General features: G+C 38.8%; 1 protein-coding gene across 1 annotated transcript in view; it reads right to left on the reverse strand.

The window, feature by feature from the left end:
- The window catches only part of LOC149190959 (histone-binding protein MSI1-like), a 235,767-nt gene that overhangs the window by 11,323 nt on the left and 205,456 nt on the right, over positions 1 to 18,988 (reverse strand). The window contains exon 5 of the mRNA XM_089412317.1: positions 12,788 to 12,883. Coding sequence (XP_089268443.1) covers positions 12,788 to 12,883 — 96 coding nt within the window. The remainder of the gene's footprint in view (positions 1 to 12,787; positions 12,884 to 18,988) is intronic.

Here is an 18,988-nt window from a genome sequence, read left to right on the forward strand (position 1 = left end):
CTGCCCTCCCATGTCTCAAGGGTGAGACAAACCTCCTCTGGGCCTTGGATCAATTGCCATAATATGCTAAGTTGGTTGGGGTGCACTGGTCCAAGTGCATCATCTCGCGAATAATGTGGGCCAATGAACAGACTGTTGGGGGCGCTGAAGGTGCCCATGGCATGAAATGATGCTCTAACACATGGAGTCCCATGGCTCTCAACACATCCCCTAGGAGTGTCAATATGATCCTCTAGTGGGCTTGGGCCCCAATTAAGTTGCCCAACCCATGATGAAACCACCTACCAATTACATATAAGATCCAATGTGCTTCCTCACCATCAGGTACAATAATTCATTAGTGCATCTAAGTGAACCAAGCTTGTTAATCAAGGGCACAATGAGACTTCATAATGGGCTTCCCTTCCAAATTTGGGGCTTTAAGCTTGTAATAGTGTTACCTCCCTAGGTAGGAGTGGCTAATAAACAACCCTATTAGGTGTTCCCAACCCCTAAGGGGAAAGACAGGTCCAAGGTACATCCTTCAATTGATAGGGGTCATGTGAATAATGATGAGATGGATGGGGACACGGGGGTCTCAAAGCCAAATGCCATGGGTTCAAGGATGGTAATGATGAGGGATGTCCACATATTTAGGTGTATAGATGTAGGAGGGAGCAATTGTGGATACATGAGTTACCCCGGCCTTTGTTTTTCCACCCTTCTTCATTTTCCTTTTGCCTTTTCTTGATTTTCTTTGTATTACTACTCAAGGCTTTAGGAGATGAGAGAATGTTGTGTATGATATAAGCAATTATTATCCTCTTAAGGTGGGGCAGTTCATCGCCCTCCAGGGATTGGAATGTGCATGGGCTCCTTAATGATGTCTAGGCACTCATGGGGCCCTAAGAACCAGGGTGATGGCCATAATGATAAGGGTAGAGCTCATGCTTGGCTTTTGCCCACGTGCTATTTTAATGTCTCAAGCATCTTTTGCATTTTATAATATTATTTCCCTTTGTTTCTTGCCTGTGGCCATGACATGCTTTTAACATTATTTTGGTTGCATCAGCCTCTGGGCCAACGTTTCCAGGCCCGACCCAAACATGTGAACAAGGAGAAGGGGTGAACTAGTGCCTTGTGGACCTAGTGGTCATGTGGACCCAAAGAGAGAAGATGATGAAATAGGGCTTGTAATGTGCCTATGGGAGTGAAAAATGTGAAATGGGAAAATACGACTATGCTGCCAAAATCGGGGCTTCTCAAGTAGTGCCCTTCCTGAAGCTATAAGCCAATAAGGGAGATCCCATGGGACTAGGATTGAGGATTAACCCTCCATTTAAGGTGAAGGAACAAAACTACAGTCAAAACCCTTCCTTCTTCCAAGTCACCCAATAATCCATGCCCAATGTGCCCAAAGAAAATCAAGCATAAGCACCCAATTGCACAATGAAAAACATATATTTAGGATCAAATCGCCCACCTTCAAACGTATGCTTTCATGTTTCAACAGATGGGTGAGGGGACATACAACTGACTCAGGGAGCAGAGATCAAATGGCACAATACATCAACTACACTGGTGGTTGTCAAGGGCTGCTAGCTGTCAACTGAAGACAAATCTAGGAGAAAATTTCTCCTACGAGATCACCCACTTTTGGTGGGTAACAAGCACCATCCTCTAAACACAAGTGAGGAATCCATCTGTCACCTCAACATCAAATATGAAACAACAAGAGTGAGAAAATCTAGGGTTGAGGTAGATTCCTACAGCATGAATGGGGTGATGAAGTGTATTTTTCTGTCGCTCATCAATCACTCTCCATATCAATATTTGTTTCTCAAACCTATCATCTCCCTTGTCTTCATAATACATATGGATGGTTTCTTTGGCCCTATCCATGCCCTCCTACAATTGTCCCATTATGAGCTTGTCTCCATCAACCAACCAAAGAACCTTTACCAAACGTTCGCTAATGGCATACACCTCCCCCATTCCCACCCAAAAGATCTCCCCATATGAAACTAGCTTGCACATGGCCTCCTCCTCTGGTTTACAACTAAGTGATGAAGCATGTCACTCTAAAAGAAACATTCTCTTCACATCCCACATAGAAGTCAAGAAATACTGAACAGATATGAAGCTAGTGGCAAACCATGTGATGCTAAGATGCACCAACTCCTTGTTATTTGTAAAACCTTCTCATCATGCTAAGCACAAATGCATGTTTATATATAAATTTTGTTATGCTCTTAGTTGATTCAATCATATCCTTGATATAAGGAATTTTCCCCGTATCCTCTAAAATCGAATCAATACAACATGTGACACAAAGAGTCCAAAACAAGGTAGGATACCTCAACATAGACAACCTTCCAACAATGACATAATTCACAATGTTATCTCTTATGACTTGGACAACATTCCATGGACCTCCCTAATAAATGAACATGTCTAACAAATCACATAACAATGTTGCATCTTTAATATGTGCAAATACATCAACAGATTTAATAAACATTGTCTCCCTGGAGCAATTACCTAAGAAGTTAAAAAGGGCCATACCCTTCTAATCAATCATCCTAGTGCATCTTGTGATTACTCATGATGCCTTCAACTCCAATCTAATAGTGCAATTAGCCTTTTCATTTTGAAGAGCAGACCCTCTCAACTCATCATAAGGAGGGGCCTTATAACTTAGGTCAACAACAACATCAAACATAGGCTAACAGAATGGATTATTCTTAGCAATGTTGAAAGGAATATCACTCCATAGAAAACACCTACCCATCAGCTTGTTAGCTTCTTCCTTCTATATTTTAGGCATCAACCTGACAGAAGGTTGTGCCCCAGGTGTGGTTGAAGGAACAAAAAAAACAAGGTTGATGAGGGACCAACCATTTTGGAAGGTGATGCTAACAACCATTTTCACTTCTTAGCCCCCTATTTCTTGTAACTCCTCCCCTTGCAACTTGACTTTTTACATCTTCCATGTTCTCTCTAGCTAAATCCATATCTGCAAGTGCTTTGTTGGCAACACAGATGATTTTGCAGCTTGCTCATATGTAGATTCCCACTTCATGTCCCAAAATTTGTGCAAGGTGGTATTTAAACCAGGATATTCCCCCCATCATTTCCTTGCCACACAACTAGCAATTCAACTTTTGCCTATTGAACTCCCCTCCCCCTCCCCCGACCCCACCACCCCGAGTTCACCATATTCCCACGTAGAGTCCAAACATCATGGCATTTTTAGTCTTCAATGTAATGATTAAAACTAGGGCATTGTTATCGCAAAATCTAGCTCAAAGCCTCACTAAGCAACCTATATTAAGTGCAAGAGTGGGAGTACTACCACTACCATCTCAACAACCACTTTCCTAATTTTGGTGATGGACATAATCCACCACAAGTGAGGCTTCTCTAATAGATCTTAGGGATTGAGTAACCGAAGTTAACTTAAGTGAAATGCCCCCAAGGGTTCTAACCAACATAAAGATATAGCAATTAAGGCTTCAAGTGGATTAAGGTATAATTCCAAGATTATGAGTTTAAGGGTTCCTATGGTTTGATCTAGAGGCTTAGGTCAACCAAAAGAGACTCAATTTAAGTTCCCAAACACATACAATCAAGAAATTATACTTGGTTGTCATAAAATAGGGTTTTAAACCAAAAATTGCAGCAAGCAAATAATTTATAATAGCAAAAAGAAAAGGCTTTGAAAATTTATGATAAAAAGTATAAAATTAGGGCTAAATAAAGAGTAAGCAAGAGAATATATTACAACAAATTTTTTGTGGTACAAATATGCATTGCAACACAAAAAACCTTGTCTTGACCCTAAATAATGGCTGACAAATGTATGTAAATTAATATTTTTGTTTTTCTAATCAATTTCAAACAAATACTAACCCTAGGACAATGACATCCATGATAAACAATGTTGAAAATGTATGATTTTGTCGTAAATAAACCATAATTCACCCTTAGATCAAATAAAATAAGAAAATATGTAGGGTTTTAAAAGATTCACACAAGAGATAAGACTGGGGCCTTTCTCAATCTAGGGATAATGGAGTCTAGGAGTAAAAATCCTTGGCAAAAAGAGATGGATGTGGATTCAAATAAACTAGGGGAGACGAATTAATGTCCCTAAATCCTTTAACCCTAGCGTCTTTCTATCTTCTTGTAAGATTCAAAGGGAGGGTGTTGTTGAGAAATCTAGGGCATAGAGATTAGGTGATTTCTCTTCTTTAGATAACTGCTTGTGAATGATTTTTACTTTCTTAGATTAGGATCTTTCTTTGCTTATGTTATTAGTGTTCTTTTTCATCAAACAACTACCTATGCATAAACCATAAGGAGACAAGAGACACAGAATATAGGCTATTAGCCAAGGCTAAAACCTCTCCTTCTTGAGAGGAAAACCTGAACAAATTCTTCTTCTTATAGAGATTCCAATTGACGAATACCAAGACCAAGACCCTAGACCTTTGTGCCACTCCAAGACCAAGTCACAAACCTCCTTGATGAGATCCTTCTTGAAACAAACTTGTAGCACTTTCCTCCTATAGTCAACGCAAGTCAAACTGTCTGCACTTCTGAAATTTTTAGTCTCTTCCACAGATCTGCAACTTTCGGCCTATCTGTACCTCTATAATTTACACGTGTGGGTTGTTAGGAGGTATCTACCTTCTTCGCTTGACTAGGAGATACTATCTTGTGACTTTGGCTAGCATGTATGTTGGTATGGAGAACTTCTTCTTGGCTTCTTTGCTGACTGTGGAAACCTTACTTCAGAACCCTTAATATCAGACACGTGTGAGGAGAAATAACCAAAAATCAGTGCCAAAACAGCTCGTATTCTCCTCCTCCTTCCCATGTTGGTTGAGAGGCTTCTACTCCTGTTTCTCGCACTTTTTTGTTATGCTTCAGATGTATGACCGAAAATCTATGTAGAATGAAATCTAAGTTGGCTATAAATAGTAGTTTCCCATCATAATGAGCCAACATGAGTATATGTGAGCTAACATGTCCTTTGGAGAGTTTACATTATTCCTTTTTGAAGCCGACTTGAGGTAAGTGCTTGTGCTTGGTCTTGGAGGGCTACTTGACATTTCCATTGACTCATATATAAATATAATATGCCCAAGAAGGGTCCTTCATACATGACAAAGACTTTTATGACTAGATGACACAACTGTGAAAATTCCTAGACTCAAAGGAACCCCTACTACAGCAAATCTGAATCTACTTCACCAACTTGATTTTTAAATTACATTCATTAAGTTATTCTCCTGAATATTGAAGCAAATTACTTTTGCAGCCTACACTAATTAAATATTTGATCTCATGAAACAAAAAACAAAGCAAAGAACAAGATACATAGGACACAAGTATTTTTTGACTCAATAGTCCTCGGAAAAACCCAATGCGGGAAAACCGGTGCAGCAGCTCTGAGGGTTTTATTATTATGGAGGAGAAATATCATAATACAAATCTAGGATGCTCATCTAGCAATCCTTTACAGAGAAAATACTGGCAGAAAATGTGAGTTTTACCTCACTTCACCCGGCAGAATTTCGGCTGATCCGGCACAAGACTAGCTAACCCGACTATTTCTGCGTTGGCTCTACGTCACCTTCTCTACCCTCTGCATCAGCTCTCCTGGTTGTTCTAGCAGTTTTGGCTATTCCTGTGGTTTTGGATTCTGCGCGACAGACAACTTTTCTGCATCATCTCTCCCTGCTACTATGTTGCCTCTACATCAGCTCTCCCGGTTGTTCCAGCAGTTTTGGTTATTCCGACAGTTTTGGATTTTGCATGACAGACAGCTTTTCTACGTTAACTCTCCCGGCTATTGTGTTGCCTCTCTGCAAACTCTCTCCACCTCTCTGTTTTGTATTTTCCGGAGAGTCCTTCTCTCGGATTCTCTCTGCCCCTTAGCTGCAAGATCTCCCCAATCGATTTTCCTCCTCAGAGCTTCTCACCTCAGAAAATCGATTTCCTCAATCTCTCTGTGTGTGTTTTCAAATGAACCCCAAGCCTCCCTTTTATACTTTTCCTGTTGAGTGTTTAACTGCCGAGATTAAGTCTCTAATCAATGGCTAAGATTAAAACATGACTTGATACGCCTTCTAGATCATTCTCACCCATATTTTGATTAATACCCATTAATTTTTCAATTTCCCTAAGTTTAGACTTAGGAATTCCATTAAAAATATTAATTATTTTAATAAAATATAATTCAAGTGGAATTTCACCAAATGGTTTCTGGGTTCTTTAGAACTCATGTGCCTTAGCCTCTCCACCAAATTTCAAGGCTAGAGCACTTCCGATGCTACCAAAAAATAACACTCCCTCTTAGCGAGGAAAGTGCTCTAGCAACAATGTCCACTAGCATGCTGCTTTGTTTCTGAAGCATCTTCTCTCTGCACTACTGCTGCCACCAACATTGTGCTACTGCTACTACTGTACTGCTGCCCATGACACTGCCACTACCACTGCTGCATCTATACTACAATTCCCTCTCAAACGCTGCATCTGCTATGCTGCTAGCACTGCCACTACTAACACTGCATCCGTACTGCAACTCAGTTGTTGAGAGAAGCAACTGAAAAACATCCAAAATTAGTTGAACTTAACTATGTTCAACATAATACAATGAATGTTGGAATCTAACTGCTCCTGATTCTGACCCTTTGAATCTTTTGCGTTGTTGTTGACTCCTACACTGTGCCAACTGCATCTATCCTCCAAACACTCCACTGCATCATCTGACACTAAGTCCATCTCGCTGCTACTGAATCTTGGGCTCCCATAGCAAGGAATTGATCCAAGAGGTGGACTCCTCAAGGATCCTGCCCACATGTAGTCCTCTCGACTACAACTCAATATCACCCCATCTCTCTCCTGGAGATGCGTGGGCACTCATGGCAAACTCATCCTTGTCAATCTTTGTTGAAGCAACCTTAGGATCATGTTTCTCATCCTTGTCATTTTTCTTCAAAGGACACTAGGATGCATAGTGGCCCATCTCACCATAACTAAGACATTTCACCTTCGAAATGTTCTTCTTTCGCTTTGGCTTCTGCTATCCCTTCGATACTAGAGCTGCATTCTCCTCCTCCCCCTTCGTCTTTGTGCCACTCCCACTGCTACCACTAAGGTTGGCCTTCACTAGGTCCCTCCTTAACTCCTGTTGAATAATCGCCCACATCTCCTCCCATGAAAGTAGTTTTTCTCTGCCCAATATGCTTTGGACGAAAACTTGCCATTCATCTGAGACTCCATTCAGGGCTATCCTCACCATCGCGGTTGGCTGAGAAGTGGACCCCACTGCAGCAAGTTGGTCTCTAGTGTACTGAAGACACTAAAAATAGAGGTTCACCCCTTCTCCTTTCTGAGTCAAGGTCCGCTGCAACCTCTGCTCCATATACATCTTCCGTTGTTCAGAAGAGCCTTCATACAGAGAAGACAAGGCTTCCCACATCTCCCGGTCTATATCCTTGCCCTGCAAGTGTGAGACCACATGATCTTGAACTCCATTGAGAATGAGCCTTTTTGCCTTCCCCTGCTCAGCTTTGTACTTCTTCTTTTGATCGTTGTCAACAGGAACAACTACAAAACTATTGATGTAGGCCTTGAGATCATATTCCTCAAGAGATCATATTCCTCCAAAACAGCTAAGATTCTGGTCTTCCATATGACATAGTTGGAAGCACCTTCCAACCTGTCCTGATCTCTAAGCCCATGCCATGCCATCTCACCCAACTATCGAACTAACTCCTCTAGTCACTACTTAGCACTACTCAGCTGCTCAGCAAGTGAGAAATTCGAACTTTCTAGCGAAAAGTTCCCTGACGAGAAAATTCCCCTTCTACGTGTCTTCGTTCTTTTCCAGCAGATTTCTACCCCGACAAAAATTGCGCCCTTCAAGCACTGCGTTGAGGCTTTGCGTCACTACCTTTGCGTCTGCAAACTCACAAACTGGAAATCGTACCTCTCTATCATCTCACTCAAAGAGGGATTTCCTCGGATCTGCTTCCCGACAAGGACTGCACAATCCCTTCAAGGGGATTCGAATTGCTGCCAAATGCAGCGATTGGCCTCTCTGCTCAGCGCTGGATCTACTCTTCCTGTTATCAATCCTCTAATACCATGTGAAAATTCCTAGACTCGAAGGAACCCCTACTGCAGCAAATCTGAATCTACTTCCCCTACTTGATTTTTAAATTACATTCATCAAGTTATTCTCCTGAATACTGAAGCAAATTACTTCTACAACCTACACTAATTAAATATTTGATCTCATGAAACAGAAAACAGAGCAAAGAACAAGATACATAGGACACACTTATTTTTGAACACAATAGTCCCTAGAAAAACCCAATGCGGAAAAACTAGTGCAGCAGCTCTGAGGGTTTTATTATTATGCAGGAGAAATATCTGAATACAAATCTAGGATGTTCATCTAGCAATCATTTATAGAGAAAATACTAGCGAAAAAACTGAGTGAGTTTTACCTCACTTCGCTTGCAGAATTTTGGTTGATCCGGCACAAGATTGGCTAACCCTTGCTAGTTTTGTGTTGGTTTGTGTCACCTTCTCTACCCTCTGCGTCATCTCTCCCAGTTGTTCTAGCAGTTCCGGTAGTTCTGGATTCTGCGTGACAGGCAGGTTTTCTGCGTCAACTCTCCTGACTACTGCATTGCCTCTGCATCAGCTCTCTCGGCTGTTTCGGTAGTTCCGGCAGTTTCGGTTGTTCCGTCAGTTCTGGATTCTACGTGACATGAAGCTTTAATGCTTCAGCTCTCCCGGCTACTGTGCTGCCTCTCTGTAAGCTCTCTTCGCCTCTCTGTTTTGTATTTTCTGGAAAGTCCTCCCGGATTCTCTCTGCCCCTCAGCTACAAGATCTCCTCAACCGATTTTCCTCCTCAGAACTTCTCACCTCAGAAAATCGATTTCCTCAATCTCTCTATGTGTGTTTTCAAATGAACCTCAAGCCTCCATTTTATACTTTTCCTGTTGAGTCTTCAACAGCCGAGATTAAGTCTCTAGTCAATAGCTAAGATTAAAACATGACTTGATCCGCCTTCTAGATCATTGTCACCCATATTTTGGTTAATACCCATTAATATTTTAATTTCCCTAAGTTTAGACTTAGGAATTCCATTAAAAATATTAATTATTTTAATAAAATACAATCCGGGTGGAATTTCACCAAACGGTTTCTGGATTCTTTAGAACTCATGTGCCTTGGCCTCTCCACCAAATTTCAAGGCTAGAGCGCTTCCGATGCTACCAAAAACTAACAACAACCTAAAGGCTTACAATGGGAGCCATCACTAAAATAAAATTCCTTGCTCATGAAACCCATGAGACAAGCATTACAATAATAATTTTATTTTTCTTATTTTCATCAATTACATAAAATCACAATTTCACGTCATTATGAAGACCAAACTTAGTTACAATTTTCAACAGGAGTTAAACCTAGGTCAACTCAAGACAACTTGATGAAAAATCCTATGCAAAGGTATTCTAGTGAAAATATCAACAAAACCTTAGTGAAAAGTTTGTTAAACTCTAATTCATCAACAACAAAAAAATATTGGAAAAAGATAACTCACATTCACAAGCACATATCATCAAAAATCACCAATAATCATCCCAAAGATAGAACCATCCACAAATAGCATCCAAGAGAAGTTTGTTTCACTAGTGCTCCATAGCGCACAAGAGGGAAGACACAAATAGCTAGAACAATTGATCTCCAAGTGTGACAATAAATCCAAGGGTAAACAACCTTCTATTTATATGGGAGCTACTAGGTTAACTTCCCTAATTTTAGTCTAAAAAACCCTATAATAATAATAATCAATGATTCAAGTTCGATAGGTCACAAGTTGTCTCCCACAAATAGTTAAATCAATGAAATAACATGAAATTATGCCTTAATTAACCCACATGTGTGAGTTATGTGTCATCCAAGGGTGATGTCATCCTCCCAATGTGAGTTTTTGTAGCATCAAAGGTGTTCTAGTCTCGAAACTCTGTGGAGAGGCTAAAACACAGGAGTTCTCCATAACTCAGAAATCATTTCTAGAAATTCCACTTAGAAGTGTTTCAATTAGATTATTAGCCTATTTTTAAATATTTTCTAAGCCTAAACTTAGGAAAAGGGGTTAATTAATCAATCACAATCCAGAAAGGTGTGAATTATCTAGAAACTCACACAGATCGATCTAAAAATGATCTCAGCCATCGATTATGTTTTAATCTTGGTTGTTAGAGTCCCAAGTGGAGATTATAAGAGGAGGTCGATGGGTAGATAGAGAACACACACTTGTGATCGATTTCCTTAAGCAGTTCAATTTCCAGAGAGCGGCAACAATTGTCGAAAGAGTTCGAGCCAGAGAAGGAAGCAAAGACAGAGAGGGGCAAGGAGACTGATTCGGAGGAAGTTTTCCAAATACGAAGAGGCAGCAACAAGTGACAGAAGTATTCCACACAGAAGTTGTGCAAGGATTGCGCAGAAGCTTTAGCAGAACAGTTTGATTTAGCAGGAGAGGAAATCAATTCAGCTTCCAGAGGCCCGAAAAGTCACTTCCAGTAGTAGAGACAAGTAGGACAGCTTGATCAGAGGCTGAACAGAGCCACACGTACGAGAGGCAGTGCAAGGACTGCATAAGGGTTTGGATGGCCATATTTCTTGGAGGAGCCAGTGTCGGGATTGCTTGTGGAGTGAGAATTTTCTCTCTAATTACTTTTGTCGGATACTTGTTGATTCGATAGCCAGCTGGGCATCCATAGGCTGTACTCAAATTATTTCACTGCTGCTTAATAATAAAAGCCCTCAGTTGCTGCATTGGTTTTCCCAAGTTGCCTTTTTCCGGGGACTTTTGTCCAAAAATAACTGTCAAATAATAATACAAACCAGAGTAATGAGTTGTTTGCATCTTCCATGATGCTTTATTTTGTCATGATTTATTAAGAAACCAGACACTTTAAACATCCAGGCATAGCAAGTGCAGAATACCCTCAGTATTGAGTACTTTTGTTCTTTTGATTTGAACCTAGGTCAGTTCTATAGATTCTCATGATTCAAAATTTACAGAAGTACCAAAACTCGTAGCCTCCAGCCATAATGATTATGAGAAAATATCTGCAAGCTTTATTAATGTGAGAAACCAGGAGTTAAAAAGGGTCTCCTTTTGGCATCTTGCAACATTAGCATTTTAGAAAAAGATCAAGCTGGCTAGGGCTGCTTGCCATTCAATCCAAGGAGTTGCACCAAAAATTAAATGGGAAATCTGGGTTCTCACTACAAAATTAGAAATGCACCTTGGTAAAATATCATCAGATACAACAGTCATATCTCAGCACAAAAGCAGGATTAGGGTTCCATTAACTTTGAAAAAAGTGATTTGAAATGCAGTTGTTTTGGAAATCAGGGCTCATTGTTTTCAAGCAAATTTTGAAGGCATGGCAAGTAGGCTTCAGCCAGCTTCCGTGGAATTATCAGAGCCTCAGCAAATGTTGGGACCTGTGAAGTAACAGCATTTGGTGCTTCAAAATATCAAATGGTGCATTGGTTACGATCCCTGAGTTGAGGAGGAGTTGTCTATAAAGGCCTTGACTGTTCAAATCACTTGTAGATGCAGATAGAAGGGAAGTATTAAATGTGGAATGAAATCCCATCAAAGGGATGTGCCAATCTAGTAAGAGATGGTTGGTATCCGTGGAGAGAGGTCTCTGACTCTCTAAACACAGTCCTTTGTAAGAAGCAAAATGTAGCATACTCAAAACAGTTCATTTCTTGAGTCGGAAAACCAATTCAAAGAATTCAGGTGGAAGGAAGGCCCAATTAAGAGAAACGAGGCATGGCCTAATGGCAAATATAACTCGCTATAATGCCGTAAGAATAATGGTATGGCCTAATGGTATCATGTAGCAAGGAAATTTGGAGCTTCTCATTGTTCATCAGCTTACACCAGTACCTTCTTATTGCTAACTTTCAATGGTTTTAAGCAAGATTTTTGCAATTAACATCTGTTGTTTTATTAATAACTTGACAACACAGGTTTGTCCTCAACTCCATCAGGTGGAAGAGGGACTCGGTCACATACTTGCCCTCCACACCCAAGAAGGGGAAAAATCTCTACCTCTCCATTAAATCTTTAAATTAATTGATTTTGTATTAGAATTTAGAATATGCCTCAATTTTTACCAAAACATAAAAAAAAAACTCCCCAATTTTCCTTGCATCTGAGGTTGTCTCCGTTTTCTAAATTAATAAATTTCACTTTTTAATCACTAAGGTAATTGCTTCTAGACAATATATAATTGGAAACGTATATCCTTTTGTTGAATTGAAAATAAAGTCTCCCATATTTCAGTATGCTGACCATTTTATCTGTTGTATCAAATGTTGCAAATGTTGTTTTAGAGACTATATCACTTACGGTCCAGAAATAAACTTAACAGAGATATCAGAAAATATCAGCAAGCATAAACCTGAACCTGAAAGTTTCAGAAAATTTGACAGCCTGAATAACACAAAAAATTCAGAAAAAATTGGTAGAAATTGGAGATATTTGCAGCACTGCTCCTATCCATTTCCTGGCTACTTTGCAGAGGTGACCTTTAAACGAGCGGTATATATATATATATATATATATATATATATATATATATATATATATATATACAGCATAAAGCATGAACTTTTAATCATAGGTTTTGTATGATTATATAAACAAAATCAAGTCTACCAGAAGTTGATATAAAGTGTGCAAAAGACAACCTTGCAAGGTCCCAAACCATGAGTCTTCTGTCAGCACCAGAGGAAGCTAATATTGTCTCATTCATCGGACTCCACTCTATTTGAAAGACTTGGTCCCTGAAATCCATAGAAAAGAAAAGCAACATGAAACTCACTTGTCTGCATAGGAACGAAAGCAACAAAAGAAAACGAAATACGTTGCAGGAATCAGCAGATGACAAATTTCAATAGCTTCTACGACATTTGCACTTACATCAACAAAAATAAAGCATTCTGATTTAGCAACAAGCAGTACAAACACAGATGAGCTGAAAAGGGTGTTTATTTCAAAGCAGCCTCCCAAGATCAATTTCGGAGCCTAGTTAAGAGTCAACACCAACCTTCAAAACCAGTGACGGCTTGAAGATGTCATAATAAATGAGTAGACCAATATAGCACGTAAAAACAGATAATATCCAATTATAACTGAAACAGCATAATTTCCCCAAATTTCCCCATAGACCAGAAATGATACAGAAACAGGGGGAAGATGACTAGTCCCTGGGAAACATTATGTAGCCATTTTTCAATAGATAAATACCGTTTCCCTTCTGTGTAATGGATGGGCCCCACATTGCATTAAACATTATGTAAGCATGTTTCATAAGAGAAAAACAGTTTCCCCTTGTGTAGTGGATGGGCCCCACATTGGATTCAACTTGAAGAGTATTTCGTGTATACATTATAAGAGGAAACGTAACTTTTGTTTCACCATCCCAAAAATGAAACATGATTTTCAACAACAGAAGAAGCCGTAAGAATTGATTTATGCCTAGAATTCCATACAGCGTCACTACCTGACCAGAATTTCCTACTGGAACAAACAAGTACAATGATTTGAACAGTCTCCACAAAAGTTCACTTAATATACCAAATTAATATAAATATTAATATATAGTACTGTATCAACAGCAACAACAATATAAGTGATCGATAATTAATATCATGAATACATCAATATTAAAGTATTCCGATGGCCCTTAGCGCTAATTTTAGTCCATTATCCCAGTTGATCCTTAAGGAGAAATCATGGAATATCTTATTGTTGCTTGATTGCTTGGCAACATATTTGTTTATAATTATCGATCACTCTTTCGTGGAAGAAACTTAACAATGAGACCAAGAGAAATACCAAAAGAAAATTGTCAGCATGATCTATTGAAGGTAGTGTTGACATTTCAAGGGCAACTACATCACCTATGAGAACTTTATGATCGTATATCCAATGTTACATTTATCATTATTGGCTAAATCCAATGTTACATTTATCATTATTGGCAATTTAGCACCAACGGTGTGAAATTTAAATTATTGGCAGTACTGGTAAAATATCAGAAATTATAAAAAATTATAAGGAAATTTTAAAAAATACAAAAATAATCATTTTTTCAATATTTTAACTTCTAAAGTAAAATCAACATTAAAAACCACATTGCTACATAAATATGAAAATAAAATTGATATAAGTTGTATAAGATGTTAGGTGGTACATCTGAATTGATACTGAAATATGATATTTGTCCTCAGTCAGATGATATGATAGAATAATACAAAATCACACCAAAACAAATATAAATGTATCTCATGAGATGAATCATAGTAATAAAAACAATGTATTTCCCCTTTTTTCTTAATGGAAAATGGTCACAAAATTCTCAGCAATGTTATCAGAACCAGACCAAAAGATTGGTCGACCAAAAAATACATAAAATATTCAAATTTGAAAAAAAATATAATTCATGTGCATCCATATAAATCCAAAATATTATACACAAATATGCAAAATTTCTCATGTATATTGCAAGGGTGTGTATAACCAAATCAGCACCGAGCGCAATCCATCTTTGAATCAAAATAGATCAACAAAGAGACACTAAATGGCTTCTAAAGTCCAACAAAAAAACAATCACGCTATGACAAATAGCTACATAACATCAAATCCATTGCCTATATTGGGATCCTCCTCATCGAGGTCACACTCTAAGCATTAAAATAAGATAGAAAAAGCTTAACATGCTGGATCAATGATTTTGCTTAAGTAAGTGTACATTTTTACTAGGGTCATGGCAGAGGAGTCCAATAGTCAATGCCACCAACATCGGGGTGCATAGAGGGCTTGGTGTGCATGATTAAATGTCAGTTCCATACACTCATATATCACAGAACCCAGTAGAACCGTTGCAATCTTGTCAATCCTGAAATCTTGAAAACTAATAAGTTTGCTGAATTTTGAATGGGATCTAAATTTATGCTTTCTCCATATGAAAGATAAAGGAGAAATGTTTAAGAATTTAATATTACCATTAACTACTAGGGTATGTATCTCATGAGATGAATCATGGAAAAAGAAAATAATAGATTTCTCTTTATTTATTTGATGGGAAATAATCACAATATCCTCACAGCTCAATCCCCTAACTCACTTTTAAAAAATGAGGGTTAATAGAGCAAAAATTGGGTTATAACTTGAACCTGACAGAAACAAAACAGTAATTTCCAAGTTATCATGATAATTTCAAAAGGGAAAATTATTGTGATAAATATTGCCGATATTGTCACCTAGGTTGGTTTTGGCAATATTATCACGATAATTCTAATATCATCATGATAAGTACAACATTGGGTATATCAGCTCCTATGCATTACACCTCAAATTATATGTGCATTCGCAAACAATACTTCATGGTGATCTTTTTTCCAATTGATGTGCTATGATTTCATGTGTGTATTTCTTAATGGTTTCTTGAGTTGTTGTGAAAGTAATAAAATTCTTATATGATCTAATAGCATGTCTTAACAATAAAGAATTTATTATTATGTCTTGTGTACCATGGGGGCACATAATTGCCCTTAATAAGTGTTGTCTTGACTTAGGCCAAATCGTATTACTAGTGATGTAGTAGAGTAGCATACCACATATCTTAACCATACTTAACATTTTCCATCGTTTCCCTTTCACTACCATCCCATTTATAAAAAGATATTATACCACTTATATTTGACTTATCAAATGTCACGTAGCAGAGTCTAAATGAAAAAAATTAAAGAACAGTGATACCCCAAAAAAGCTAAAGTTAAAGAGGATGTAATGCTAAAAAATGAAGAAATATCGAGGCTAGAACTATGCCACCTCATTAAAAGGGCCCAGTCCTAAGGTTGTTGAGAAATCAGGATGCTTGTAGATTAGGGTAGATTTATCTTAACTTGATAATTACTTGTGAATGTTTGTTGGCTTCTTATTAAATTTATAGTCTCTTCATCAAGCAATTACCAAAATGTACAAAACATAAAGATCACAAGAGACAACGAACACAAGAAATTAGACTCCAAGCCAGGGAAAAACCCCACAAGCAGGAAAACCCAAGAAAACCTTCTTCTTATAGGATCAGATCAAATTGAGATATCAAAAATCCAAGACCAAGACCAAGATTGTCACAAAGACCCAAGTCAACCCTCCTCCAATCCATCTCCAACAAATCATAGTCAATAGAAGTCAACGTTGGTCAAATCTCAAAAATTTGGTCATCTCCTGAAATTGCAGGCCTGCAATATCACAGAAATTGCCTCAGAAAAATTTTATGTGTGAACATAATTAGGGAAGAAATCAACTTTTCTTCTCTTTCCTTTGACTGTCCTCTCTCTCCTTTGACTTTGATTGGTTATCTTCTTCATCTTGGCACAAAAATTGATGTGATGGATGGTTGATCAAATGAGGTTGAATTGCCTTGTATATATACATGTCTAGGAGGTTGAAAAGTTGCCTCTTTAGGTCAACTTAACCAGGAGGGCCTGTTGCCACAATCTAGCAGGGGTCCTAGGACGGCACCTAAGGGAAAATTACTAAACCAAATGACAACAATGGGACAAAAACCCATTGTCACCTCAATGAGTGTCCCCTGCTCTTTACGGAGTTTCACGGATGGGAGTGGTTGTTGAAGTTTCTAACTTTTCTTAGTTAGAAACGCTTCATGCACTTCTTATGATTTATCCTACCTACTTGTTATTTTTCTTTAACAAGTTATTTACAAAGTAAATACTGAAAATAAACACCAGTGCATGCTCAACATATTACAAATCAGCAACTAAAAGAAACAAGAACAAACACACCACATGACACCATTATTTTTGGACCAATGTCCCTGGAAAAACCCAATGCGGGAAAACCGGTGCAGCTATCTGAGGGTTTTCTTATTAAGCAATATCAGAGTACAATCTGGGTGTCAAAACTGGCCTACCCAACAGAGAATTTTCTTAGCAGCTATATCTCACAGTTTGAGAGAAATCTCTTGGTTGAAACCTATTAAGTTTAGCTATGTTCTATGCTAGAGCAATTTATTTCAATTTTCATAGTTAGCTCAATATCCTTTTCAGATTAGCAATCACATCAGCATTAAAGTAAACTGCAGATAGAACATAAATATAAATCGCAGAAGACAAGCCAAGACAAGAGGACACAAGATGTGGCGCTAGCCAGGGACAAACCCCAATGTGGGGAAACCCTTGATAAATTCTTCTTTTATGTTCTTCAAAGTTCAGCAGAGAAAGAGAGAGATAGTACATTTACAATAGAAGTCAACACTTTGACTTATCAAGATCTGAGCATAGATCATCTCCTATAACGATGATACTTGAGATCAGTTGAAGACATTCTGCTTCAACTGATTCTCCAAGGTGACGGCTTCATCTAACATAGTGTTGCAGCTTGTACTCATGTTGCACCCGTCACTGTGCTGCACCTAGTCACTGAGATGCTCCCATCATCATGCTGCCCATGCCCATCATGCTGCATCATTCATCATCATGATCTGAGACTGTTCATCCTTATCATTCTCATTATGTTGAGACTGTAACCATCATAAACATTACTGCTTATGATCATTGTGACTGCATATTAGAACATCATTTAATACTCCACGTCACTGTTGTACAAGATGTTTGTACTGCCATACGGATTTCACCGAGATCTATATTTCAGGACTGCTGTGTGAGATAACTCAGTCCCTTCATCCGAGATTTTCATCCAACCGAGATCCTTACCCTTGTCACTTCTTGTAATTCAGATCACTGTTTGCAATAGATACGTTACTGGATTATCTTCATACTGCTATTCAATATACTTAAACAGCTACAGAAGAACCACCGAGATCTGGTGTCAAGACTACTTCTTTCCATAGACAACCTTGGATTTTACCACGTTGTCACCTACAGCTACGTGGCATTAACACGGATCCCACGCTCTAGTATAACTACTTTATAATAGATCAACTACAGGTATATCATAGATGTGTGGAGGTTGAGGGTATTCATTCATGGTGACTGTGTCCTTATGCCGAGATCATTCAATACACATTGCCTGATCTATGCTGCCAGATCCCACGCTGCCAGATCAGCGAACGTTACAGGATGCCGAGAGTGCCATGACTGCACCACGGTGCAGTCAATACCTTACTACGGATGCGGCTCCCTTATGCGAAGATTCTCCATTGCTGCGTATAATGACAACATATAGAGTGTTGTGCGTACATAACTGCGTATGCGTATAAGGTGACAGCGTATAGACTGTCCACGTTGTGCGTATAGTCCATTGCCAACGGATTAGGGCATCACGTAGATGTTTTCATTGTTGTGCGTATAGAGTCTCCATGACAGTTTCTAGGGCTTCTGCGTTCAGATCTAGGGCATCATTCGTACATAGGCCAGCGTATCCTCTATGCGTCTCTCCTTCACCAAAAACCCAAAGACGTGGAGAGGAGGAGATCACATGAAGTTAGTGTACCAAATGACTTCAAGTCCTCTTCTATTTATACTAAAAACGTAGAGGTTGAATAGACATGTCGGTTGGGCTTCTGAGCCTACTCAAGTTGCTAGCCGACTTGACAATATGTTTTATAACATAAATATATTTATAACTTCATAAATACTTATCAGAATCGGATGATCTTTAGATCAATCCTACACCTCTCAATGAGAGGGATCCAATAAAAATATCAGTTGCCATAAATAAGATGACACACATGGAGTTTGGCCCTAGTTGCCAATAATCCTTCCGGCAGCTCTTTAACACAAAACTGCTCTTGCAACCCCAGCGTCTACCCAATCTGGACTACGTCAGCCCCTCTCTATCTCACGCTGGCCCTGCATTAGCCTTTCTTGTCTTGCGTCAGCCCCAGGAGGCCCTGCGTT

This window comes from Pinus tabuliformis, chromosome 3_1 (assembly GCF_031772625.1).
Source record: "Pinus tabuliformis cultivar Carrire ecotype Pingquan chromosome 3_1, CPIR1, whole genome shotgun sequence".
NCBI lineage: Eukaryota > Viridiplantae > Streptophyta > Pinopsida > Pinales > Pinaceae > Pinus > Pinus tabuliformis.